The sequence below is a fragment of the Ornithorhynchus anatinus genome, chromosome 2 (assembly GCF_004115215.2).
Source record: "Ornithorhynchus anatinus isolate Pmale09 chromosome 2, mOrnAna1.pri.v4, whole genome shotgun sequence".
Lineage (NCBI taxonomy): Eukaryota > Metazoa > Chordata > Mammalia > Monotremata > Ornithorhynchidae > Ornithorhynchus > Ornithorhynchus anatinus.
Window position 1 is genome coordinate 171,552,221 of NC_041729.1, and position 27,203 is coordinate 171,579,423.

The following is a 27,203-nucleotide window of genomic DNA, read 5'->3' on the forward strand; positions in this document are numbered from 1 at the left end:
ATAAATTACGGCTATGAATGTAAGTGTTGTGTGGCTGAGGGAGGGTTGGATGGAGAGTACAAAGTCATTTAGTACAGTTCTCTGCACATGGTAAATGCTCAATAAATAGGATTGAATGAATGAAGTGTGAGGGTAACACATAAGAGAGTCCTTTTACACTGGTGCAGGGATCGGTGGACTACAACTTTGTTATATTGTTATATTGTATTCTCCCAAGCACTTAGTAGAGTGCTCAATATTTGAGGAGGGGGGTGGCATACCCTGAACGTTTCTATAGAAAGATAATCCGGACAGCAGATTGAAGTATGGACTGAAGTGGAGAGAGGCAAGAGGTTGAGAGTTTAGAAAGGAGGCCGATGCGGTAATCTAGGCAGGATAGGAAACGTAATTGAATTAACGTGACAGTTTGGATGGAGAGGAAAGAATGGATTTTAGCAATGCTGTGAAGCTGGAACCAACAGGATTTAGCAATGGATTGAATATGTAGGTTGAACCAGAGACAGGAGACAAGGATAACACCAAAGTAATGGGCTTGTGAGATGGGAAGGATAGTGGTGCTGTTTAGGTGATGACAAGGGGAGGACAGGGTTTGGGAGGGAAGATAAGGAGTTCTGTTTTGGACATGTTAACCTTGAGGTGATGGGAGGACATTTAAGTAGAGATGTCTTGAAGGCAGGAGGAAATGTAAGACTACAGGGAGAGAGAGAGAGGGAGAGAGATCAGACCTGTTCTCCCTTCTACTTAGACTGCAAGCCTCATGTAACACAGGAATTGTGTCTGACCTGATTATCTTGTATCTATTCCAGTGCAAGTGCAGTACTTGGCATGTAGTAAGTGTTTAACAAACATCACAACTGTTATTATTATATCATTTAAAACCCTCCACTAGTCACTCATCCATCTATGAATCCAGAAGAAACTGCTCACCATCAGATTAAAGGCTCTCAGACAGCTCTCTCTACATTAATTATTCTTACTGCTCTCCCTATACAGCCCAGCCCGCACATTTCTCTCCTCTAACACTAAACTGCCCACTGTACCTCAATCTCATCTATCTAGCCATCAACCTTTTGCTCATGTTCATTCATTCATTCAATAGTATTTATTGAGCACTTACTATGTGCAGAGCACTGTACTAAGCACTTGGAATGTACAAATCGGCCACAGATAGAGACAGTCCCTGCCCTTTGATGGGGTTACAGTCTAATCGGGGGAGACGGACAGACAAGAACAATGGCAATAAATAGAATCAAGGGGATAAACATCTCATTAAAACAATAGCAAATAAATAGAATCAAGGCGATGTACATTTCTTTCACAAAATAAATGGGGTAATGAAAATATATACAGTTGAGCGGATGAATACAGTGCTGAGGGGATGGGAAGGGAGAGGGGGAGGAGCAGAGGGAAAGGGGGGAGAAGAGGGTTTAGCTGTTGAGAGGTGAAGGGGGGTGGTAGAGGGAGTAGAGGGAGAAGGGGAGCTCAGTCTGGGAAGGCCTCTTGGAGGAGGTGAGCTGTAAGTAGGGTTTTGAAGAGGGGAAGAGAATTAGTTTGGCGGAGGTGAGGAGGGAGGGCATCCCAGGACCGTGGGAAGGTGTGGCCCAGGCGTCGATGGCGGGATAGGCGAGACCGAGGAACAGTGAGGAGGTGGGCAGCAGAGGAGCGGAGCGTGCGGGGTGGGCAGTAGAAAGAGAGAAGGAAGGAGAGGTAAGAAGGGGCAAGGTCATGTAGAACCCTGAAGCCTAGAGTGAGAAGTTTTTGCTTTGTGCGGAGTTTGATAGGCAACCACTGGAGGTTTTTAAGAAGGGGAGTGACATGCCCAGAGCATTTCTGCAGGAATAATAATAATAATGTTGGTATTTATTAAGCGCTTACTATGTGCCGAGCACTGTTCTAAGCGCTGGGGTAGACATAGGGGAATCAGGTTGTCCCATGTGGGGCTCACAGTCTTAATCCCCATTTTACAGATGAGGGAACTGAGGCACCGAGAAGTTAAGTGACTTGCCCAAAGTCACACAGCTGGCAAGTGGCAGAGCCGGGGTTCGAACCCATGACCTCTGACTCCAAAGCCCGTGCTCTTTCCAGTGAGCCACGCTGCTTCTCACCGTGGTTCTCACTTCTCATCGAAGATGAGCCGGCAGTGGAGTGAAGAATAGACTGGAGCGGGGAGAGAGAGGAGGAGGGGAGAACAGAGAGCAGGCTGACACAGTAATCTAGCTGGAATATTACGAGAGCCTGTAACAGTAAGATAGCCATTTGGGTGGAGAGGAAAGGGCGGATCTTGGCGATATAAAGCTGAGACCGGCAGGTTTTGGTGACGGATCGGATGTGTGGGGTGAAGGAGAGAGCCGAGTCAAAGATGACACCGAGGTTGCGGGCCTGAGAGACGGGAAGGATGGTCGTACCATCCACAGTGATAGGGAAGTCAGGGAGAGGACAGGGCTTGGGAGGGAAGATGAGGAGCTCAGTTTTGCTCATGTTGAGTGGCGGGCAGACATCCAGGTAGAGACGTCTTGGAGGCAGGAGGAGATACGAGCTTGAAGGGAGGTGGAGAACACAGGGGCAGAGATGTAGATCTGTGTGTCATTTGCATAGAGATGATAGTTGAAGCCTTGAGAGCGAATGAGTGCACCAAGGGAGTGAGTGTAGATGGAGAACAGAAGAGGGCCAAGAACTGACCGTTGGGGAACCCCAACAGTTTGAGAATGGGAGGGGGAGGAGGAGCCTGCGAAAGAGACCGAGAATGACCGGCCAGAGAGATGAGAGGAGAACCAGGAGGGGACGGAGTGAAGCCAAGGTGAGATAAGGTGTGGAGGAGAAGGGGATGGTCGACAGTGTCAAAGGCAGCTGAGAGGTCAAGGAGGATTAGAATAGAGTAGGAGCCATTGGATTTGGCAAGAAGGAGGTCATGGGTGACCTTTCAGAGGTCAGTTTTGGTAGAGTGGAGGGGACGGAAGCCAGATTGGAGGGGGTCCAGGAGAGAATGGGAGTTAAGGAATTCTAAGCAGCGAGTGTAGACGACTCATTCTAGGAGCTTGGAAAGGAAGGGTAGTAGGGAGATAGGGGGAAGTGGGGTCGAGAGAGGGTTTTTTTTAGGATGGGGGAGACATGGGCATGTTTGAAGGCAGAGGGGAAGACGCCATTGGAGAGTGAGTGCTTAAAGATAGAAGTTAAGGAGGGGAGGAGGGCAGGGGCGATGGTTTTTATAAGGTGAGCGGGAATTGGGTCCGAGGCACAGGTGGAGGGGGTGGCATTTGGAGGAGGGAGGAGATCTCCTCTGAGGACACTGCAGGGAAGGATGGGAAAGTAGGGGAGAGGGTTGGTGGGGGGGAGGCAGGAGGGGGAGGGGTAACTCTGGGGAGTTCAGACCTGATTGTGTTAATTTTCGTGATGAAGTAGGTGGCCAGATCATTGGGGGTGAGGGGTGGGGGAGGAGGAGGAACAGGGGGCCTAAGGAGAGAGTTAAAGGTCCGGAATAATTGGCAGGGGTGACGGGCATTGGTGTCGATGAGGGAGGAGAAGATGTTTTGCCTCCTGCCTGGAACTTCCTTCCTCATTATAGCTCTCCATCTTCAAAGCCTAACAAAAACCACAAACTCCTCCAGGAAGCCTTCCCTGGCTATCCTCTCATCACCCCACCCTATATTTTCTCTCCATTCTGTGATTGAGAGGAGATGGACAGTGATTTGAATTTCGGGGGAGGGGTGGGGGGGTGGTCCCACGAAGGATTAGTGTATTTTGAGCAATGGCCTGTTTATCAGACTGCCTTTCAAGATAAGCAAATAATTACCAGCTTCATTCCTGCACCTAACCTGTTGTGCAGGTGGTTTAAATTGAGCGGCAGCGTGGTTCAGTGGAAAGAGCCCGGGCTTGGGAGTCAGAGGTTGTGGGTTCTAATACCAGCTCTGCCACTTGTCTGCTATGTGACCTTGGGCAAGTCACATAACTTCTCTGCACCTCAGTTCCATCATCTGTAAAATGGGGATGAAGCCTGTGAGCCCCAGTGCTGATTACTTTGCATCTACCCCAGTGCTTAGAACAGTGCTTGGCACATAGTAAGCACTTAACAAATGGCATCATTACTATTATTAAATTGCATAGTCTCTGGTCTAGTGACAAGGGGGCCAAGCCTGGAAAGAGGGAAGATGAGACGTTTGTGATCCCCAGTCCTCCTCCTCCTCTGCAAGCACCTTGATTTCACCCCCACACATAAACCCATTGTCCTTTGGAGGGACAGGTTCTGTGGGGGCTGAGTTTTTTGGAGCCAGACATGACTAAGCCCAGAGGAGGCAGGACACAGCGCTGTGAGTGTTTGGGGGTAGCTTTTAATAATAATAATAATTTTGGTATTTGTTAAATGCTTACTATGTGCCTAGCACTGTTCTTAGCGCTGGGGCAGATATAAGGTAATCAGGTTGTCCCACGTGAAGCTCACAGACATAATCCCCATTTTACAGATGAGGTAACTGAGGCACAGAGAAGTCAAGTGACTTGCTCAAAGTCACACAGCTGACAGGTGGGGGAGCAGGGATTAGAACCCATGACCTCTGACTCCTATGCCCCTGCTCTTTCCCCTGAGCCACGTTGCTTCTACCACTCTAAGCAGCCAGGACCCAGCATTCCAAGGCTTGGGTCCTTTCTAGCCAAATTGCCCATGTCAGACTGTGTCCTATCATGTCTTCCCATCCTCCCCTCACCCCACAGCACTTATGTATATATTTGTAATGTTATTTATTTGTATTGATGTCTGTCTCCCTCTCTCTAGACTGTGAGTTTGTTGTAGAAGGAATCATTACTGTTTATTGTTGTATTGTTCTTTCCGAAGCACTCAGTACAGTGTTCCGCACTATAAGTGCTTAATAAATACGAATGAATGAATGAATGAAAGTGGCCTATTGGAAAGAGCATGGGCCTGGGAGTCCGAAGGACCTGCTTCCTAAACCCAAGGCCACCACTTGTTTGCTGTGTGAACTTGGGCAAGTTATTTAACTTCTCTGTGCCTCACTTTCCTCATCTGTAAAAATGGGGATTAAATCCTACTCCCTCATACTTAATCTGTGACCTCCATGTGGGATAGAGATTGTATCCAACCTGATTATTTTGTATCTACCCCAGTGTTTAGTATAGTTCTTGGCACATAATAAATAGTATAATCATCATCATCATCATATGACTGGCAGAAGTCAATCAGAGGAATTGACTCATTAGCAGACTGTAAATCAACCCAATTAAAAAAATAATAATAATTCCGGTATTTAAGTGCTTACTATGTGCCAGGCACTGTACTAAGCACTGGGGTAGATACAAGGTAATAGGGTTGGACACAGTCCCTGTCCCACATAGGACTCTCAATCTTAAACCACCATTTTCCAGTTGAGGGAAATGAGGCACAGAGAAGTGAAGTGACTTGCCCAAGGTCACACAACAGACGTGTGGTGGAGCCGGGATTAGAACCCAGGTCCTTCTGACTCCCAGGCCCCTGCTCTATCCACTAAACCAAACTGCTTCAGCTAGGTGGTGTGAGTGGCCAGATAGAGTCTTCAGGTACATCCAAACAAGTGCCTCTTAGCTAAATACTACTCATCACAAACTCTTTTGGTAATCCAATGCCATTATTTGCTCATCTAGGAAGCTTCCCTGTAATCATTCTGCTTGTTTCTGTCAGATGGCAAGGAAACTCACTGGCCTGGAGATCACCCTATCTGTCCTGTTCCTGATCGTGGGGTTGACAGTCATCACTCTGATTCTGCTGCTACAATATTTTCCACAGACAGGTAATGGCAGGGTGAAGCCTTCCAACGTGGTTCCACTAGTTGGGGAAGAAGATAGACTAGGCCATGCCAGGTAATCACAGGCTACTGCTGAGCTGGGGTCAAATGTTTTCAGGTCCAGTGGACCTGCTAGCCAGTCTTCTAGCAGCAGTAGTCTCGTGGTGGCTGGGGCCGGGCAGAGACCAACACAGGTGGGAGTAGGGGGAAGCCAGTCCTGGGTAGCCTGGGAAGATGGGGATGGCACAGATCAGGAAAAACCAAGAGTCATCTGGAAGGGCCAGGCTGGTTGCAGCTGCATACCCACCTTGAGCTGGTTCTGGTGACTGCAGCTTGGACGGAGCCAGGGGCGTGTTTTGTTGCATCTCAGGCTTCCTTTAATAATAATAATATTGGTATTTGTTAAGCGCTTACTATGTGCAAAGCACTGTTCTAAGCGCTGGGGTAGATCCAGGGTAATCAGGTTGTCCCATGTGAGGCTTACAGTTAATCCCCATTTTACAGATGAGGTAACTGAGGCACAGAGAAGTTAAGTGACTTGCCCACAGTCACACAGCTGACAAGTGGCAGAGCAGGGATTCAAACCCATGACCTCTGACTCCCAAGCCCGTGCTCTTTTCACTGAGCCACGCTGCTTCCCTTGCAAGAATGCACTTAGTACAGTGCTCTGCACTCAATAAACATCTTTGATTGATAAAAAGATGTAGATTTTGCTGACAGACTCTTTTGGGACACTTCACTCTTGGTGATCCCTCTAGGGTAGTAAAGCCCAGGTCTGGATTGGAATTGGCCCATCACATCCCACCCTATCCCAATCACAGCTGGGTCCTTCTTAATCATGGCCATGTTCATCCAGATCATGGCTGGGTCCATCCCAGAAGAGCCTGGCAGTCCAATTATCAGGAGGAAGGAAAGGACTGTGGATTCACTAATGCATATAGTAGTTTGTGAAAAACAGGTGAACCTGGGAAGCTCAGGATGCAGGAATCATGGGAGAGAGCAGGTCCCTAACCTGCGTATGACAGCCACGAAACCAAGGACAGGGAGCTTCTACCTACTGGGGTGAGGTGACACACCAGAGGCTGCTGAGGATTCTTTGGAGGGAAAGCCTTAACTGCTTCTCTTGTGGGATTCCAAAACCATGGCCCTTCCCAAAACCATGGTCCCACTTCTTCCCACCTTTCCAACGATGATGTCAAGATGTGGAAAAGCTACGCATGGTATTTGCTGGGGGCAGGATTATGAAGTCTGTTGGGGGTTAGGGATGAAAGTTAGGGTCAAGACTGGAGGGACAGGTTGGTGCCTCACTTCCACCACTGACACGCTGCATTATCATGCAGGATTGGTCCTTTCTGCTTGGTAAAATGGAGATGATGACCCTGATTTCAGCCCACGACCCTGGTGGGCAGGTGTGATGGGAAGGTGCCCTGCTGGTGGCAAGGGGCAGGGTTCCAAGGTGGCTAAGCAGTCTGCTCTGAGTGAGGATGCTAGGGAATTCTGCCCTGAGAAAGGAGGGGATTCGGTCCTGGGGATGGAGAGAATTTTGCTCTGGAGATGATTGGTGATTCTACTCCGGGAATGGCTGGGGATACTGCTGTGGAAATGGAGGGGATTCTGCTCTGGAGGTGATTGGAGATTCTGGTCTGGGATAAATGGGGATTCTGCTCTAAGGATGAAGGGGATTCTGTTCTAGAGATGATGGGGGATTTTGCTCTGGTGATGGAGAGGATTCTGTCTTAAAGATGATTGGTGATTCTGCTCTGGGGATGGATAGGATTCTGCTCTGGGAATGATTGGAGATTCTGCTCTGGAGTTGATTGTGCATTCTGCTCTGAGGATGGAGAGGTTTTCTCTCTAGAAATAATTGGAGCTTCTGGTCTGGAGCAGGGGGATGAGGCTCAGTGAGAGAGGTGACTAAAGTCAGTTGATCATGAAAGAGATGAAAGAGAGGAAAGTTGGCGTCTAAGAACAGACACCCTCAGGGTGGTTGATGAATCTCTAGGAGATTGTGAGGAAGGCCCAAAGCCCATTCTCCCAGAAAACTTTTCTCTCTCCAGCACTGACCATTTGCATTTCATGTTTTCCTATTTAGAGATTTTTGTTCCAGAATGTCCGAACACCAACCTGTCAGAGAGGATAGACTGCATCCCCGACCAGCTGGCCACGCAGGTCTGAGAAACAAACTTTCTTTCACTAGAGGAGTTACATTTAACTGAGCCCTTGCCTTGCTAATCATTGATTGTGTAGTGGTGCTGATTGCTGATTTGTAAATAGAATAAACTCGCATCCAGTAGGCACAGACGGGGCTCAACCAATGCTTAGTTCACTGTTCAGTGAAATGCCCCTAACCAGATAGACTCTTTATTCTCTTGGGAAATTGCCTTTGATGTCAATTTTTTGTTGGTTGGTTTCATTGTCCATTTTTTGTTTTGTTTTTACCCCTTTGTTATTGTACCAATACTTTTCTTCCTTTTCCTCCTGGGTTCACTAAATATTTACTTTGGGATTACCTCCTTGTGACCCTTAGGTTTTCACTGCTTCAGATGAGTGGTTAATCAATCAGTCAGTGGTATTAATTGAACATATTCAGTGTGCAGCAAATTGTAATAACACGTGGAAGAGTACAATAGAGTAAGTAGACATGGTTCCTACCCTCAAGGAGTTCACAGTCTAGGGGAGAGACAGACATTAAAATAAATTACAGGTAAGAGAAGCAATGGAGTATAGAGCTATGAACCTAAGTGGTGGGGGAGTTGAAGGCAGGGTGAATATCTAAGTGCTTTGTGAATAGCACTAAATACGTGGGTGACATAATGAGGAGGAAAAATAGGGTGAGGAGATAAGTGATTAGTCAGGGAATACTTACTGGAGGAGATGTGGTTTTATTAAGGCTTTGAAGATGGGGAAATTGATGGTCTGTTGGATATGAAGGGGGGAGAGTTCCAGGCCAGAGACAGGATGTGAGCAATGGACTGATGGCAAGATAGATGAGATCGAGTTACATTGAGTAGGTTGGTGTTGGGGAGCAAATTATGTGGGCTGGTGGATGTGGTGGGAAAGGAGTGAAAATGGATCAAGCCTCTTCACCCTTGACTGCACTGGGACAAAAAGCATTTCCCTTCTGCCCCATCCAGTTGCTGAAAAACATCTGCCAGACCCCAGATGGGAGCTGTAGAATGGCAGCAAAGCTTTTTTCTCTTCCCAAATCCTGCCCTTTAGAGGAGGGAAAGGCACCCAACCCCAGCCAAAAGGAGAGCTCACAAGTCCCAGCTCTTCCCCCTGCCACCCAGGATGACATTCAGAGAAGGGCACAGGTCCCCAAAGATAAACCTCATGTTGTCCCTGGACTCTGAATGAAGTTAGAGAAGCAGCGTGGCTCAGTGGAAAGAGCCCGGGCTTGGGAGTCAGAGGTCATGGGTTCGAATCCTGGGTCTGCCCCTTGTCAGCTGTGTGAATGTGGGCAAGTCACTTCGCTTCTCTGTGCCTCAGTTCCCTCATCTGTAAGATGGGGTGAAGACTGTGAGCCTCACGTGGGACAACCTCATTCCCCTGTATCTACCCCAGAGCTTAGAACAATGCTCTGCGCGCAGTAAGCGCTTAACAAATACCAACATTATTATTACTGCTTGGGATGACAGATCCTCCTAAAGTTCTCTTCTTCATCATCATTGTCATCATCAACATCACTATCATTGTCATCACCATCAGCAGCTGGACTGATCAGGTTCCTACTTTCTGCCAAAATCTATGTTAGTCCCTTGGGAACATACAGCACAAGTAAAAGACAGGGTACCTCCCCTTGAGGAGCTTACACTCTATCAGGGAGGCAAATAAACACAAATGGCCAAATACACATGGGGTCAAGATGACAGGATACAGTATTATTTTTTCCTAAGGTATTTGTTAAGTACTTAGTATTTGCCAAGCATAGTACTAAACACTCGGATAGAAACAAACTAATCAGGTTGGACACCGTCCTTGGCCCCCATTTTACAGATGAGGTAACTGAGGCACAGAAAAGGTAAGTGACTTGTCCAAGGTCACTCATTAGACAAGTGGTGGAGATGGTAATATAACCCAGTCATGACTCCCAGGCTCGGGCTGTATTCACTAGGCTATGCTGCTTCTCACAGTGAGAACCAGATGGTCTCTGGACATCTAAGAGAATCGATGTTAGATCACTCTGTGGAGGAAGGGACATTCTGAGCCAACGTAGTGGACTTGCCATTGGATGAGGGGACATTCTGCTGGTGAACATCTCTCCTCTGGTGGTTACAAGTTCATGATTCTAAGACTCATGGGATGTAACCACATGCTTAGCCAATGGGAAATTCATCTGGGGTTCACTTGCTGATCCTTCTCCACCTGATGTCTGGGGCAACATAAGACCCCATCTCCAGTTGGGATCCATCCCTGCAGATAGCTGGCATTTATGGCTTCTTGGCAGCTAACCTTGATGGTTGTTGGTTCATGTATTGCTTCCTTAAACTTGGGCAGTGGATCATTGAATCAATCAAGAATATTAGGCATGATGCCAAAAGGATACATGAGTTCACTGCCCACATGGAGCTTACCATCTAATAGGGAGACTGGCACACAGTACTTTGCAGACAGGAGGAAGACCAAATACCATAATTATTAATTAGTACTTAGTGCTTCAATAACAGAAGATGGAAATTAATCTGTACAAAAACACAACTGGAAATTGTGAGTATAAAAAGGCTGAAGTGGCCATGATGGGAGACGACCTGAGGAGAAGGAAAATGAATCAGGGAAAGTGAACCACAGAAAATAAACCAAGGAAAATGAAGCAGAGAAAATGAACCAGGGAAAACAAACCAGGGTAAGCTTTCTAGAGGAAGGGGTTTGGGAGAGGTTTCTCCTCTGTCCCTCTTGGAAGCCCCATTATGATAGAACCTGGAGCAAGCGCAGACCCAAAATATGTCTATGGAACAGTTTGCTGCTGCCACTCATGGCTACCATACTTGGAAATATTCACTGAGAAGGGCAAACAAAAGCAATCAATCCCTGGGCCCTAGTTATCTCATCCTCGGGGTCAGAGTCTTGGGCTATGGTTTCTGGGGCCTTTAAGTGGAGTTTATGACCACCCCCTCTCGACCTTGGCATTTTGACTTTGCAACTCAGGGCCTCTGGATCCAGGGCTCGGCGCCTTCAGGGTTCCTGGGGCCCAATCTCCCGGCCACTTGCCAGCAGGGGTGCGATAAGAAGCTGTTCCCTTCTGCCAGCCCCAGGGGTTCAGGGGCAAAAGTTGGAATGCCTGCGGCTGGTGGAGGGCTGAGTTACTCGGCATCTTGTGACTTACTGTTTGTTCTGAGAAAGTGGCAGTTGATCGGCAATTACACCAGGCACAGGGGCACATCTGGCAGGATAGCTGGGGGTTTGTGGGGAAGGAGGGGCGCAGATCTAGGCCAGGTTTTGCGGGCTCAGGGAGTCCGTGGCTGAAGCCTCCTTGTTCCTCACCCCTGCTCCAGCTCCTCTTCCCCATATCGGTTGTATTTCTGTGGAGATATCCTTTGATTGATTGGTGCATTGAGCCACCCCCATGTGGCTGATCTTCCCAAGCAAATCTCTGTGATGGTGGTCCCCGCCACTCCCTGGTGCAGATCCCTGGTACAGATCATAGTGCCCCTTCCCCACTGTTGGCACCCCGGCTCCATCCCTGCCCCATGCCCCCACCCAGGATATCCACTGGCAGAAACGCCCACAGAATTGCCTGGAGAGGGTTGATCAATCAATCAATGAATGGTATTTATTGAGGGCTTACTATGTGCAGAGTCAGTCAATCAGTCAATAGTATTTATTGAGCTCTTACAGTGTGCAGAGTACTATACTAAACACTTGGGAGAGTAATAATGAATAATAATAATTATGGTATTAAGTGACTACTATGTGCCAGACACTGTATCCACGGGATGGATACAAGCAAATTGGATTGGGATTGAGAACTATACTAAACACTTGTGAGAGGAATAATGAATAATAATAATTACTTTAATAGTAATGATAATAGTAATTATTTTTCTGTAATTATTACAGAGAAGGAGCGTGGCTTAGTGGAAAGAGCCTGGGCTCGGGAGTCAGAGGTCGTGAGTTCGAATCCCAGCTCTGCCACTTGTTAGCTGTGTGACTGTGGGCGAGTCACTTCACTTCTCTGTGCCTCAGTGACTTCATCTGTCAAATGGGGATGCAGACTGTGAGCCTCACGTGGGACAACCTGATGACCCTGTATCTCCCCCAGCGCTTAGAACAGTGCTCTGCACATAGTAAGCGCTTAACAAATACCAACATTATTTTTATTAGTAGTAATTATGGTATTAAATGATTACTATGTGCCAGACACTGTAGTAAGCATTGGGGTGGATACAAGCAGATTGGATTGGGCACAGTCCCAGTCCCGCACAAGGCTCACAGTCTTATTCCCCATTTTACAGATGAGGTAACAGAGGCCCAGATAAGTGAAGTGACTTGCCTAAGGTCACACAGCAGAGACGTGGCAGAGCCAGGATTAGAACCTTTTCCTCAGCTCCCCCCCCTTCGTCACCCTGACATGCTCTCTTTCCTCTACCCCGCCTCCCCTCCCAACAGCACTTGTGTATATATGTATATATCTATAATTCTATTCATCTATATTATTGCCTGTTTACTCTTTTTGATGTGTATATAGCTATAATTCTATTTGTTTACACTATTTGTTTTGATATACGACTCCCCTATTCTAGATTGTAAGCCCGGTGTGGGCAGGGATTGTCTCTCATTATTGCTGAATTGTACATTCCAAGCGCTTAGTACAGTGCTCTGCATACAGTAAGCACTCAATAAATATGATTGAATGAATGAACCCAAGACCTTCTGACTCCCAGGCCCATCCACTACGCCCTGAGAGTATAACAACGTAATAGACACATTCCCTACCCACGATGAGTTTATAATCTAGAAAGAGAAACAGACATTAATATAAATGAATAAAATTACAGATATCTACATAAGTCTTGTGGAGCTGGGTAGGGGGATGAATAACAAAACACATCAGAGCCATACAAGAGTGGGAGAAGAAGAAAGGAGGGCTTAGGGATGGCCTCTTGGAGGAGATGTGCTTTTAATAGGGCTTTGAAGTTGGGGGAGTAATTGTCTGTCAGATGTGAAGAGGGAGGGCATGCCAGTCCATAGGCAGGATGTGGGCAAGAAGTCGGCAGTGAGATGGATGAGGTTGAGGTACATTGAGAAGATTGGCATTAGAGGAGCAATGAGAGCGAGTTGGGTTGTAGTAGGAGAAGCAGGTGAAGCAGCATGGCCTAGTGGATAGAATACGGGCCTGGGAGTCACAAGGACCCAATTTCGAATCTCGGCTCCATTTGTCTGATGGGTGACCTTGGGCAGGTCACTTAACTTGTTTATGTCTCAGTTCATCTGTGAAATGGGGAGTAAGGCTGTGAGCCCCCTGTGGGACACGGACTTTGTTCAACCTGATTACTCTGTATCTACCCCAGCTGCTTAGAATAGTGCCTGGCACAGAGTAAGCACTTAACAAATACTATTTAAAAAAAAAGGGAGGGTAATCAGGTGAAGTGGGAAGGGATAAGGTGACTGAATGCTTTAAAGTCGATGATAAGGAGTTTCTATTTGATGTATAAATGGACGGGCAACCAGTGGACATTCTTGAGAAGTGGGGAGAGTGGTGTTCTGCCATATATAGAGGGTGGGAGTTCCAGATTAGGGGGAGGATGTTGGAAAGGAGTCAATGGCAGATAGACGAAAATGAGGCACAATGAGTAAGCTGTCAGGGGAGGAGTGAAGTGTGTAGGCTGGGCTGTAGTGGGAGATTAGTGAGGTGAGGTAGGATGGGGCGAGATGATTGAGTGCCTTAAATCAGATGGTAAGAAGTTTCTGTTTAATGGGAAATGGATGGGCAGCCATTGGAGGTTCTTGAGGAGTGAGGAGACATGGACTGACTGTTTTGGTTGATAAATGATCTGGGCAGCAAAGTGAAGTATAGACTGAAGTGGGAAGAGACAAGAGGCCAGGATGTCAGCAAGAAGACAGATAGAGTAGTCAATGAGATGGGATAAGTGCAAGGATCAGCAACGTAGCAGTTTAAATGGAGAGAAGAGGGCAGATTTTAGCAATGCTGTGATGCCAGAATCCCAAGGTCCCCCTTCCCACCCTCCACCTGGACTTCCAGAACGCCAGGGTTCATTGAGAATCAGCCGAGGCAGGGTGGCGGGTACATGAGACTAGGAGGCTCACAGCCCTGGGCTCTCCCAGTGGATGCCAAAAGCAGAATCCATAATGGTCTTGGGCCCTTTGGGGTCCAGTAACCCCCTGAACACCAGGACTAAACACTGACCAGTCCCATCCTCAACCCCAGATGTAGCCTTGGTTATTTGTGAGTTCACTTATTGAGTCAGCACATCCATCCCTACATGCTTGGGCTCCTTCCTGCTGTAGCCTTGTTCTTCCTCTGGCCCCCCAACCTGTCTGTCTGTGGGGATCTGTCTGTCTTCTCCATTAGCTCCTGGATGGTAGAGATTGTGTCATCCACTTTTTCCAAATTCTCAGCACAGTGTTCTGCACTCAATAGGTGCACAGTTAATGTCAGTGATGATAAAGATGGTGAGGTTGCTATTGTATTGCAGGGGAACCAAGCACCCACTCCATGGGCCAGCACCACTCTGCACTCAAAACAGAACAAAACTCTTACCAAGTGGACTCAGATGGCAGGGAAATGACTGGTCAGAGCTTTTTTCTTGAACAATGGGAAGCTCCAAGGGCTTCCAACAAGTGAATGAGTATCAGAGGCCTGGGCCAGAGTACAGGGAATCACACAGATCTCCCTGCCATCACACGGATGACCTGAGAGTGAGGATCAGAGACCTGGGCCAGGGTCCAGGGGATCACACAGATCTCCTTGCCATTGTACTGGCAATGAGAGTGACGATCGGAGCCCTGGGTCAAGGTGCTGGGGTGTCCCAGAGATCTCCCTCCCACCATACAGGTGACCTGACTGTGAAGATCAGAGGTCCTCGCCAGGGTGCGGGGCAGCACACAGATCTCTTTGTTGTCTTATAGGCTATGTGCAATCGGCGTGGATGTTGCTGGAGTCCCCAGGGTCAGAGCCGTGTGCCCTCATGCTTCTTCCCCACAAATTCGGGCTACAGAGTTGTGGACCTGCAGACCAACGCCAGTTACAACAACCTATCAGGTCAACAGAGAGCAGTCAATGGGGCAGGGTGGGCCTGGGTCTGGGCCTTCCAATGAGGACCAATCAGTTTCTCCTCTGTCTCTGCCTCCAGAGTTTGTGCTTAGGCTGAAGAGGGTGGCCGCTCCATCGTTGTTTGGACATGACATCCCAGAAGTCATCCTCACAGTCAAAAACTTGACTTCCAATTGCTTCCATTTCAAGGTTTGAGGTCTCTCCTTTCCCCAGTTCCTCCTGCACTGGGGCAGGGTTAACTACCTTTGTTGCTGGGTGGTTCACAGACCCTCGTTGATGCTGCATTCTGGCCAGCCGGGGGTGGGGGTGGGGGGAACACTGGTGCTGACTGGTGGATTTGGAGAACCCCCAGGCTTAGTGGAGTTGGGACAAAGACCTGGCAGGGTAGAAGGGGCGACCATAGAGGGTTTGATGGATGACCACTGGGGGCTGTTGGGATGATCCCAGTGGGTTTGACGGATGATCATAGGGGATGGTTGGGATGATCCCAGAGGGTTTGATGGATGACCACAGGAGGCAGGAGGGATAATCACAGTGGGTTTGATGGATGACCATGGGGGATGGGAGGGATGATCCCAGAGGGTTTGATGGATGATCATGGAGGGCAGAAGGGATGATCTCGGCTTTTTGGTGGATGACCACAGCAGGTGGTAGGGATGATCCCAGTGGGTTTGGTGGAGGACTACGGGAGACAGGAGGGAGGATGCCGGTGGTTTAGATGGATGACCACAGTGGGTGGGAGGGATGATCCTGGTGGGTTTGGTGGAGGACTACGGGAGACAGGAGGGAGGATGCCGGTGGTTTAGATGGATGACCACAGTGGGTGGGAGGGATGATCCTGGTGGGATTCATGAGTGAACTTGGGGGCTGGGAGAGATGATCCTGGTGGTTTTGTTGGATGACCATGGGGGTGGAAGGGATGGTCCTAGAGGGTTTGATGGATGAGCATGGTGGACAGGAGAGATGATCCCGGAGAGTTTGGTGGATAACCATGGGGGCAAAGGGGGCAGTAAAGGGATGATCCTAGAGAGTTTGATGGATGGCTATGGAGGGGCAGGAGGGATCATTCCTATAGGTTTAATGGATGACCATTTGGAGCAGAAGGGGCCACCATGGAGGGTTAGAAAGAAGAATATGGTGGGTGGAAATGACGACCAGGGTGAGCTGGACAGACACTGTAGATTTTTTCCCCAGGGATTTTGGGAACTTGGGGATGATTTCCATCAAGTTGGACCGTCAAGCCAGATTCTGGAGAGAGGCACCATCCCATGCCTGGTGAAGGGCATGACCAAGGGGCCAGAAGCTGAAGCAGGGAAGACAAGGGCCAGTCTAAGCTCTATCTGATACATCCCTCTTTCTATCCTGGCAGATCACCGATCCTCGCATTAAAAGGTTTGAAGTCCCACATAGAGCTGTGGAAAGATTTCTTAAAGAAGATTCTTTCAATTCCACCAGTCAAGCCTATTACTTTGAAATCACCAATGAGCCACAGTTTGGCCTCAAGTTAAAGAGAGCAAGCAATAACAAAGTCCTGTAAGCTTTTTATTTCTTTATCAGCTACTTATTAATCTATCAATAAATCCATCAATCAATCAATTGATCAATCAATGCTCTGGTGAGGCAGTCTATTGCTGAAGAGTCCTCATCAGTAGAGAAGCACTCTGGCAACTTCCTAGCATTTTGGCACTGTGGGAGCTCAGATGCTTATGGTGGTAGCAAGGCACCTTTGTTTCAGGGGCCAGTGGGGGTATCATCAGATGGCCACAGGGAAGATCTGGAAGGCTGATGTTAGTGACTGTCTGAGAGCAAATTCAGTCCCTGGCAACATCCCGCCAAAGCGGGAAGACCTCCACGAAGGCAGGTTATGCAGCGCCTACTTGGGGGAGCCATCCTTCATCAGGGAGACCAGTCTCACTCAGTGCTGCCATGGTGACTCAGTATCTGGTCAGCTCCAGATTAGCAATTAGAGCTGTCTTCCTTATGGGCCAGTCAGTGTTTTCATCATCTTAGAACAGGTTGTTTTTCTGTTTGTTTTGACACCACAGATAGCTCACCCATTATGGGTTACTGATGGCTGGGTCTGGATGATACAGATGATTTGGGGGGGCCCCTTTACTAGTCCCCTTCCCCATCTGGGTTGAGCAGTGCGCTTCTCAGGACGGCTGCTTGGCCATCCAGGCTGCTGCCAAGTGGAGCTGCTGACACTTCAACCATGAGACCAATATCCTGGTTCGCTCTTTCATAGAGGACTTTTTCTAGGGCAGGTATGAAGCATCCTACCTTCAGCAAGACTTGTGCTTGATTTGTTTGTTATTAGTGGGAATGGTTTACATTAAGACTCTTCTGGGTTCTCATTGGGGGAGAACACATTGGTTGAGGTAAACACTGTTATCCTCAGGACTGTGAGCTGGGGTCTTCCCCAGAAAACCAGATGTGGTCTTTGGCCAAGGGGCTGAAAATCTCTGTGTGCCTTTTTGCAGCAGATTCTGCTTCTAACTAGCCTGTTCATAGTAGAAACCAGTAAGTAGAGACTGGAGGAGTGCAAACTGTATACGTTTGTGGAAGAAAATCCCGTTGCATCATGAGATTTGCCCATACTCACATACATAACCAGACAAGCTCAGATCCAGGCCACAGGACAAAAATATCAAATTTAACAATTCAACAGTTAAAGGAAGTCATTGGATGTACAAATGAATAGCAGATCAATCGATTGACCAATCAAACATTCAAGCAGCAATCATCAAGGAAATGTGCAAAAGTGGTCAGGATGGGGATAGGAAGTGCTTGCTTACTAGAGGTGGCTGGTGAGCTTGAACGACCAAGGCTGCTGGCTGTTAATCAGAGAAGGCTTGCTGGAGGAAAGGAGATTATGGAATGGGGGGAAAGTTGTGGTCTGTGTGATGTGAGGAGGAAGGGAGTACCAGGTCAGGCTACAGTCTGAGCTAAGGCACAGAGGCAGGAGAAGAGAGGCTTGAGACAAGTATTGAGTGTGAGCTGGGGACCAGGGTGTGAAGAGAGCTAATATGGAAGGTGGGGCCAGATGATTCAGAGCCTTCATGCTCACTGTGAGGAATTTTTGTTTGATGTGGAAGAACACAAGAGAATGGAGATGTCTAGAGGAGAGTGAAGTCTCTAGGCGATAAGCTCGTTGTGGGCAAGGAATGTATCTGTTTATTATTATATTGTACTCTCCCAAGTGCTTGGAACAATACTCTGCACACCGTAAGTGTTCAATAAATATGAGTGAATGCATGAATGGATGAATACCCAAATCTACTTCACCAGTCTTGATCTCTTGTCTTCTCTACAGTGTCACGTTTCCTTCTGCCTTCAGGATATCTCTATTTGGGTGTCTCACCAGCACCTCAAACTTATCATGTCCAAAACAGAACTTATCAACTTCCCACTCAAACCCTGCCCTCCCTCTGTCTTTCCTATCACTGTAGACAACGTCACTATCCTCCCTGTCTCCCAGGATTGTAATTTTAGCATTATCCTAAACTTATTTCTCTCATTCAACCCACCTATTCATTCCATGACTAAATCTTGTGAGTTCTATCTTCACAGCATCTTTAAAATCTGATCTTTTTTCTCCATTCAAGGACTATTATGTTCATCCAAGATCTTATTGTATCTTGCCTTGATGACTGCATCAGCCTCCATGTTGACCTCCCTTCCCCATCTCTCCCCACTCCAGTCCTTTCTTTGATATCATTTTTCTATAAAACCACTATGTCCATATCTCTCCACTCCTCCAAAGGTTGCCCATTCATTTTCTGCATCTAAGGGGATCTCCTTTCCATTGGTTTTAAAGCACTCATTCAGCTCACCCCCTCCTACCCAACCTTGCTGATTTCCTACAACTCAGCCTGCACAATTTGCTCCTCTAATGCCAACCTAACTCATTGTGCCTCCATCCCACCTACTTCACTTTCAACTCCTTGCTCACATCTTCACTCTGGCCTGGAACTCCTTTCCCTTCATATACAACACCACTCTCCCACCTTCAAAGGATTATTAAATTCACATCTCCTTCAAGAGGCCTTCCCCAACTAAGCCTTCCCTTCTGCACTGCCCTTGCAATTGGATCTATCTTTTTTAAGCACTTCATATTCACTCCACCCTCAGCCGCTTTCTTGCAGCTCTGAGCCATTGTTCTCCACAACTTTCCTCCAGCTTTCGAACACTGTTCCCACAGCTCTCCTGTAGCTGTGAGAGACTGTTTGCCACAGTTTTCCCGCAGCTTTGAAATGCTGCTCCCTGAAGCTCTCATGTAGCTTTGAGACACTGTTCCCTGCCGCTCCCCTGCATCCATAAGTCACTGTTCACTGCAGCTCTCTTGCAGCTCTAAAATGCTGGTCCCCACATTGAGAAGCAGCATGGCTTAGTGGAAAGAGCCTGGGCTTGGGAGTCAGAGGTCGTGGGTTCTAGTCCCATCTCCACCACCTGTCATCTGTGTGACTTTAGGCCAATCACTTCACTTCTCTGTGCCTCAGTTACCTCAACTGTAAAATGGGAATTAAAGACTGTGAGCCCCACGTGGGGCAACCTGATAACCTTGCATCTACCCCAGCACTTAGAACAGTGCTTGGCACATAGTAAGTGCTTAACAAATACCATCATTATTATTATTATTTTGTGTGTTTGTGTGCAGGTTGGACACGAGCATTGGGCCACTGCAGTATGCCGACCAGTTCCTGCAACTGTCCACCCGCCTGCCCAGCATCAACGTGTATGGCTTCGGGGAGCACGTGCACCGACAGTACCGGCATGACCTGGACTGGAAGACGTGGCCCATCTTCCCCCGTGACACCCTCCCCACTGGGGTACGGGGTGTGCGAATGAGGCTGGAGGGGGCCGAGAGTTGTTTTTTGTATTTTTTATGATATTTGTTAAGCACTTACTACGTGCCAGGCACTGTACTAAGCACTTACTACGTGCCATGCACGTACCCATGCACATATACAAACTAATCAGGTTGGAAACAGTCCAGATCCCCCATGGGGCTCCCAGTCTCAATCCCCATTGTACAGATGAGATAACTGAGGTACAGAGGAGTGAAATGACTTGCCCAAGTCATACAGCAGACAAGTGGCAGAGCCAGGATTAGAACCCAGATCCTTCTGATGCACGGGCCTGGGCTTTACCCACTAGGCTACCCGACTGCTTCTCGGAGAATTTTCCTGGAAAGGGAGACAGAAAGCACCTCTCTGGAGTGGGTTTTGCCTCAGGACACCGGAGTCACCCAGAGGACCCATCAGCAGAAAAATAGCAGCAATAATAATGGGTTTTATAACAATTGCATTGAATTTGTGCTCCCTCTATGCTGAGCAGCATCCTGACCATGGAGTAGTGCAGGATAATGAGAGCAGAAACAGTTCTGCCTCTCTGGAGATTAATGATTTAAAAGGTAGGAGAGCAGGCATCATTGCCATTTTACAGATGAGGAATCTGAGGCCCAGAGTGATTAAGTGCCCATTCCAAGGTCACGCAGCTGGGCAGGGGCAGCACTGGGACAAGAGTCCAGGTCTCCTGATTTCCAGTCCTGGTCTCTGGCTCCCGGTCACTGGCTCCTGGACACTGGCTTCCAGTCAGTGCCTCCCAGAGAGTGGCTCCCAAACATTCATTCATTCATTCATTCATTAGTGTTTATTGAGCACTTACTATGTGCAGAGCACTGTACTAAGTGCTTGGAGTGTACAATTCGGCAACAGATAGAGACAATCCCTGCCCACTGATAGGCTAACAGTCTAATCGGGGGAGACAGACAAAAACAATAGCAATAAATAGAATCAAAGGGGATGTGCATCTCATTAACAAAATAAATAGGGTAATAATGTATACAAATGAGCGGATGAGCACAGTGCTGAGAGGAGGGGTAGGGAGAGGAGGAGGAGCAGAAGGAAAGGGGGTGAAAAGAGGGCTTAGCTGAGGGGAGGTGAAGGAGGGACAGAGAGGCAGCAGAGGGAAAAGGGGAAGCTCAATCTGGGAAGGCCTCTTGGAGGAGGTGAGCTCTCAGTAGGGCTTTGAAGAGGGGAAGAGAATTAGTTTGGCGGAGGTGAGGAGGGAGGGCATTCCAGGACAGTGGAAGGACTTGGGCGAGGGGTCGACGGTGGGATAGGCGAGAACGAGGGCGGTGAGGAGGTGAGCGGCAGAGGAGCGGAGCCTACGGGGTGGGCGGTAGAAAGAGAGAAGGGAGGACATGTAGGAGGGGGCAAGGTGATGGAGAGCCTTGAAACCTAGATTGAGAAGTTTTTGTTTCATGCAGAGGTTGATAGGCAACCACTGGAGGTTTTTAAGAAGGGGAGCGTTTCTGCAGGAAGATGAGCCGGGCAGCGGAATGAAGAATAGACTGGAGCGGGTAGAGACAGGAGGAAGGGAGATCAGAGAGAAGGCTGACACAGTAATCTAGCAGGGATATTATGAAAGCCTGTACCAGTAAGATAGCCTTTTGGGTGGAGAGGAAAGGGCGGATCTTGGCGATATTATAAAGGTGAGACCGGCAGGTCTTGGTGACAGATTGGATGTGTGGGGTAAATGAGAGACCTGAGTCAAGGATGACACCAAGGTTGTGGGCTTGAGAGATGGGAAGGATGGTCGTACCATCCACAGTGATAGGAAAGTCAGGAAGAGGACAGGGCTTGGGAGGGAGACAGTGTCTCCCAGGCAGTATCTGCCGGGGAACTGGCTCCTAGGCACTGGAAACTCACTGGCTTTCTTTCCGATCCTAGGATGTGAAGAACCTGTACGGGGCTCACACATTCTTCCTGTGCCTGGAAGACAACACCGGCAATTCCTTTGGGGTGTTCCTGCTCAACAGCAATGCTATGGGTGAGTTGTTTTTCCCTCCTCTCCACACATGCCTCCATCTCTCCTCCTTCTCCCCTCTGCCTCCTCTCTGCTTTCTCTGCCTCCCCTGGTCCCTTTGCTCAACAACAGAGAGGTAGGTGAGATGCCCCCTCACCTCTCTCCCCCCTCCTAGACTGTGTGCCCATTGTTGGGTTGGGATTGTCTCTATTTGTTGCCGAATTGTACTTTCCAAGTGCCTAGTAGAGTGCTCTGCACACAGTAAGCACTCAATAAATACGATTGAATGAATGAATGAATGCCCAACATTTCTCCATCCCTCCCCTTCCTCTCCCCTCCTGATCCCTCCTTTCTCTCTCTGCTCCCGCCACCTTCCTCACCTCCTTCATACTCAACAGCAACCAGTTAGGTGGGACACACTTTCTGCCTGTATCCCTCCATCTTTCCCTCCCTTTCTCCTCACCGCTCCTTCCCTGCCTTCCTCCACATTCGTCTTCCCCCCCTCCTCCGTCCTCCTGTCCATCTTCTTTCTCCTTCCCCCTGGTTTCTATTCTTTCCTCCTTGAGCCAATGTTCTGCTGGGAGTGGACTGAGATTTGGATTTTCATCCCCTGCCCAGAGTTGGGGTGTGTTTATGTGTGTATCAGAGGGAGGGCCTAGGTATTTCAAGGAACACCAGATAGAACGTGCTACAGCCCCATGTCAATCCTTCAATCAGTCAATCTGCGTGAGCAGTTTCTGCACCGATGGTTCTGATTTGCTCTGCTCCTGGTCTCTCCTAAGCCTGGTACATTTTCACTGAATGAAAACTTCAGGAGGAAAATGTCCAGAGAAAAGAGCCAAATGGTCATTTCCAATTCCCTCTCATTTCTGCATTGCCCTTGCTCTTATAACTGTACCCTTTAAGCACTTGGTATTCACCCCACCCCCAGCCCCAGAGCACTTATGAACCTATCCATCATTTATTTTTATATTAATGTCCATCTCTCTCTCTAGACTGTAAGGTCTGGGCAGGGAGCATGCCTACCAACTCAGTTTTATTTTACTCTCCCAAGCACCAAGTGCCATGTTCTGCATACAGCAAGCACTCAAATACCACAACAGATTGATTGATTAAGTTCCACTTGGGTTATTTTACTAACTGCAAGCCACCCCTCCCTCCACTGTTCTTGTAGAAACTTCAGCTTCAACCACCTGAACTGAGTGAACAGCATGGACTCAGTAGAGTGCTCTGCACACAATAGGAAAGTCATGCCCTCAGTAGGGATTCAGGGAGGGCAGTACTCTGCCCTCAGTAGGGATTCAGTACAATGTTCTGTTCCCCTCTAGACTGTAAGCTCTTTATGGGCAGGGAATATGCCTGTTTACTGCTATCTTGTACTCTCCCAAGCACTTAGTACAATGGTTTGCACTTAGTAAGTGCTTAATGAATACGATTGAAAGAATGAGTGAATGAACAGGGGTCAGCTTAGTTCTCTGCACATAGTAGGGACTCAAGACAGTGCTCTGCCCACTGTAGGGTCTCAGTACAGTGCTCTTCACACTAGGTGCATGGTGCAGTACTTTGCACACTGTAGGGGGCAGCACAGTGCTCTGCACACAGTAGATGCGTTGTCCATAGAAAGCAGGCAGAGCAATGCCCCCCACATAAGTGCTCGGAAACTACAATTCGGCAACAGATAGAAACAATTCCTAGCCAACAATGGGCTCAGAGTCTAGAAGGGGGAGACAGACAACAAAACAAGTAGACAGGCATTGATAGCATCAATATAAATAAATAGAATTGTAGATATAGACACATCATTGCACGCAGTGAGCCCCCTTTTCCTCTCCTCCTCCTCCCCTCCCCATTCCCCCAACTCTGCTCTAGCCCACTCCCCGCCCCACAGTACTTGGGTATATTTGTACATTTTTATTACTCTATTTTATTCATGATGTGCATATATCTATAATTTTATTTATCTATTTTGAGGCTTCAATGCCTGTCTCCTTTTGTTTTATCATCTATCTCCCCCCTTCTAGACTGTGATCCCGTTGTTGGGTAGAGATTGTCTCTATCTGTTGCCAAGATGTACTCTCGAAGCACTTACCTTGGTCATGGGTTCAAATCCCGGGTCTGCCACTTGTCAGCTGTGCCACTTTGGGCAAGTCACTTCACTTCTCTGGGCCTCACTTACCAAATGTGTAAAATGGGGATGAAGACCGTGAGCCCCAAGTGGGACAACCTGATCGCGTTGTGTCTTCTCCAGTGCTTAGAACAGTGCTTGGTACATAGTAAGCGCTTAACAAATGCCATCATTACTATTAGTAGTAGTAGTACTAGTAGTAGTAGTAGTAGTAGTAGTAGTACAGTGCTCTGCACACAGTCAGCGCTCAGTGAATACGATTGAATGAAATACGATGGAGTGAATCAGTGTTAGTATTGTTGAAAAGACTGTGAGTGCATTGTTGGGCAGGGCTTGTTTCTGTCTGTTGCCGAATTGTACTTTCCAAGCGCTAAGTACAGTGCTCTGCACACAACAAGTGCTCAGTAAATACGACTGAATGAATAGTAGCACCCAGTTAATCCAGTTGCTGCTGCTGCTGCTGCTAACGATGAGGATAATGATGATGAAGCTGTTCTATTGTCAACTGTCAAAAGTAGATCTTGTTAGTGTCCAAACCAAGGGTAATTCTGAAAGTGCTCCCTAAACTTGTTCTGTGACTTTTGACAGTTTCCTTGTTTTCTCCCACAGAGGTGGCCCTCCAGCCTGCCCCCGCAGTCACCTATCGGACGGTCGGGGGCATCCTGGACTTCTATGTCTTCCTGGGCAGCTCTCCGGAGGAAGTGGTCCGGGAGTATCTGGTGGTGAGTGGCCGTCGGTGTGGCTTCTATGGGGTAGCCAGTCCAGCAGGGTCTCTGGTTGCCAGAGCCCAGATCCTTTGCAGCTGTAGGGCAGGGCAGATTCTGCAGTGAAGGGACTCGGAGCTGATTAGACCCGTGTGAGTCAAAATGAAGTCCAGCCTGTGTCACTCACTCAGCAGGATGAGAGGGGAGAATTCATCCCTTGTCTCTCAATAAGAAATCTGGTTCTTAGAAAAGATAGATCCCATTCTGCTCCAGGCACTGTCTGGGCCTTGTTGTTCCCCTGGGACGGATGAGACCTGGGATGGGGAAGTCATGGGGTGGGAAAGTCCTGGAATGAGAGGGTCCTGGGATAGATGGGCCTTGGGATGGACGAGATCTAGGATGAGTGGGTCCTGGGCTGAATGGACCCTGCAGTGGACAAGTCCTGGGGTGGATGGGCCCTGGAGTAGGACAAGTCCTGAGATGAATAATTCCTGGGGTGGATGGACCTTGGGGTGGATGGGCCCTGAGGTAGACAAGTCCTGGCATGTGTGGACCCTGGGGTTGGTGGGCTCTGGGGTGGATAAGCCCTGGGTGGACAGATCCTGGGGTGGCCAAGCCCCTGAGTGGATGGGCCCTTGTGGGGACAATTACTCAAATGGATGGGTCTCCAGAATGAACGGCCTTTTCCGGTGCAGCCAGGGCTGGCACGCACCTAAGGCCCAGGGTCCCCCTTGTCTTTGATGAAAATTGCCTGAGCCTCCCCCACTGGGAAATGGCTTTTGGTGTACCTTCCAGGGTCACTTTTCTCATCAAGACCTCACCCATGTCCGCCGTTCCCAGTTTTGGTTCTGTCGTTAGGTGACCCCTCTCTCCCGAGCACAGATTGTTCTCATCCACAGGAAGGCACCTCTCTCCCTGTGGGATTTCCATGGGAATTTCACGGTGGTGGGTGACAGCCCTGAGTGCTGTGGTCTTTCGCTTTCCCATCTCAGCTCATCGGGCGGCCGTTTCTGCCCCCATATTGGAGTCTCGGGTTCCACCTGGGCCTGGAAGACTCTGGAGGAATCGCGAGATTGAAAGACGTACTGAAGAGAAACCAGGATGCTTCGATCCCCTGCGTGAGTGTGTCCTCTTTGTCCACTATGGATAAGCTCTTGGCTGCCCGTGGTGTCTTCTGAGCCTCTCTGGACTCCGCTGAGTTAGTGTCCTTGGACGGGTTCATGGGTCCTTGGCTCAGCCGGCCCTGACTGGAGCAACCATCAGCAGACTCCCTTCTGAGCTGCTGAAACAGGCTGCTGGAAGGATTTTTGGCTCTGGGAATTTGGGATCCAAGGAAGAGGGTCCTCAAGGGGCAAAGGTCGCAGCTGGTAGAACCCCAACAGTAGAACTCAGCCCAGAATGGCTGGTAGAACCCGTCCTGGAATGGTACTCAAAGTCTAGTGGATGAGAAGCAGCATGGTGTAGTGGATAGAACAAGGACCTGGGAGTCAGAAGATTAAGGGTTCTAATCCTGGTTCTGCCACTGATCATCCTGACAACCTGATCATCAAACCCCCCCCAGCGCTTAGAACAGTGCTTTGCACAGAGTAAGCGCTTAACAAATGTCATTATTATTATTATTATTATTGTGCATAGAAAGCACTTAACAAATTCCATAATATTTTCAACAATTATTAGTATTTAGAAAACGTGTGGAATCGAGGATTTCCAAGAGACCATTATGCCAAGAGCTTTGAAATTCACAGGCAAAAAACCTAACTGAAAAGTTGAGTGCAGCTGACAACCCACAATCAACCCTTCTAAAAAATATCCAAGTACAACTCGGATGAGACAGCCTTAAGTCCTTACGAATAAATGCTTTCATCCTAAGAGGGCATCTTGAACACATGCACCACTGCACCTTCTGACCATGCACGTACCCATGCACATATACTAACATGAACAGACATGTCCCTTTAAGCACAGATACATGCCTGCACACACGTCATCAATCATTACCCCCAATGGTATTTATTTAGTGTTTACTTTGTGCAAAGCTCTGTACTAAACACTTCATTCATTCATTCAAACATATTGAGTGCTTACTGTGAGCAGAGCACTGTACTAAGCGCTTGCAAATTAGAATAGTACAGTACAACAGAGTTAGTAGATATGTTCCCAGCCTACAAAGAGCTAAGAGTCTAGAGGGAGAGGCAGACATGAACATAAATAAATAATTTATAATTCATTCATTCATTCAGTAGTATTTATTGAGCACTTACTATGTGCAGAGCATTGTACTAAGCGCTTGGAATATACAATTGGGCGACAGATAGAGACAATCCCTGCCCAATGATGGGCTTACAGTCTAATCGGGGGAGACAGACAAAAACAAGACATAATCACGATAAATAGAATCCAGGGGATGTATACCTCATTAACAAAATAAATAGGGTAATAAAAATATATACAAATGAGAACAGTGCTGAAGGGAGGGGAGAGGGGAAGGAGCAGAGGGAAAAGGGGTTTAGCTGAGGGGAGGTGAAGGGAGGAAGAGGGAGGGAGCAGAGGGTGGAGGGGAGCAG

At 48.2% G+C, this 27,203-nt stretch overlaps 1 protein-coding gene across 1 annotated transcript in view; it reads left to right on the forward strand.

Moving 5' to 3' along the window:
• Positions 1-9,399: 9,399 nt before the first annotated feature.
• Positions 9,400-27,203, forward strand: part of LOC107546901 (maltase-glucoamylase, intestinal-like) — an 83,320-nt gene continuing 65,516 nt past the window's right edge. Inside the window, exons 1-8 of the mRNA XM_039914777.1 lie at positions 9,400-9,492; positions 14,856-14,970; positions 15,080-15,189; positions 16,370-16,533; positions 19,658-19,829; positions 21,735-21,834; positions 24,545-24,657; positions 25,632-25,757. Of these exons, the coding sequence (XP_039770711.1) occupies positions 9,400-9,492; positions 14,856-14,970; positions 15,080-15,189; positions 16,370-16,533; positions 19,658-19,829; positions 21,735-21,834; positions 24,545-24,657; positions 25,632-25,757 (993 nt within the window). The remainder of the gene's footprint in view (positions 9,493-14,855; positions 14,971-15,079; positions 15,190-16,369; positions 16,534-19,657; positions 19,830-21,734; positions 21,835-24,544; positions 24,658-25,631; positions 25,758-27,203) is intronic.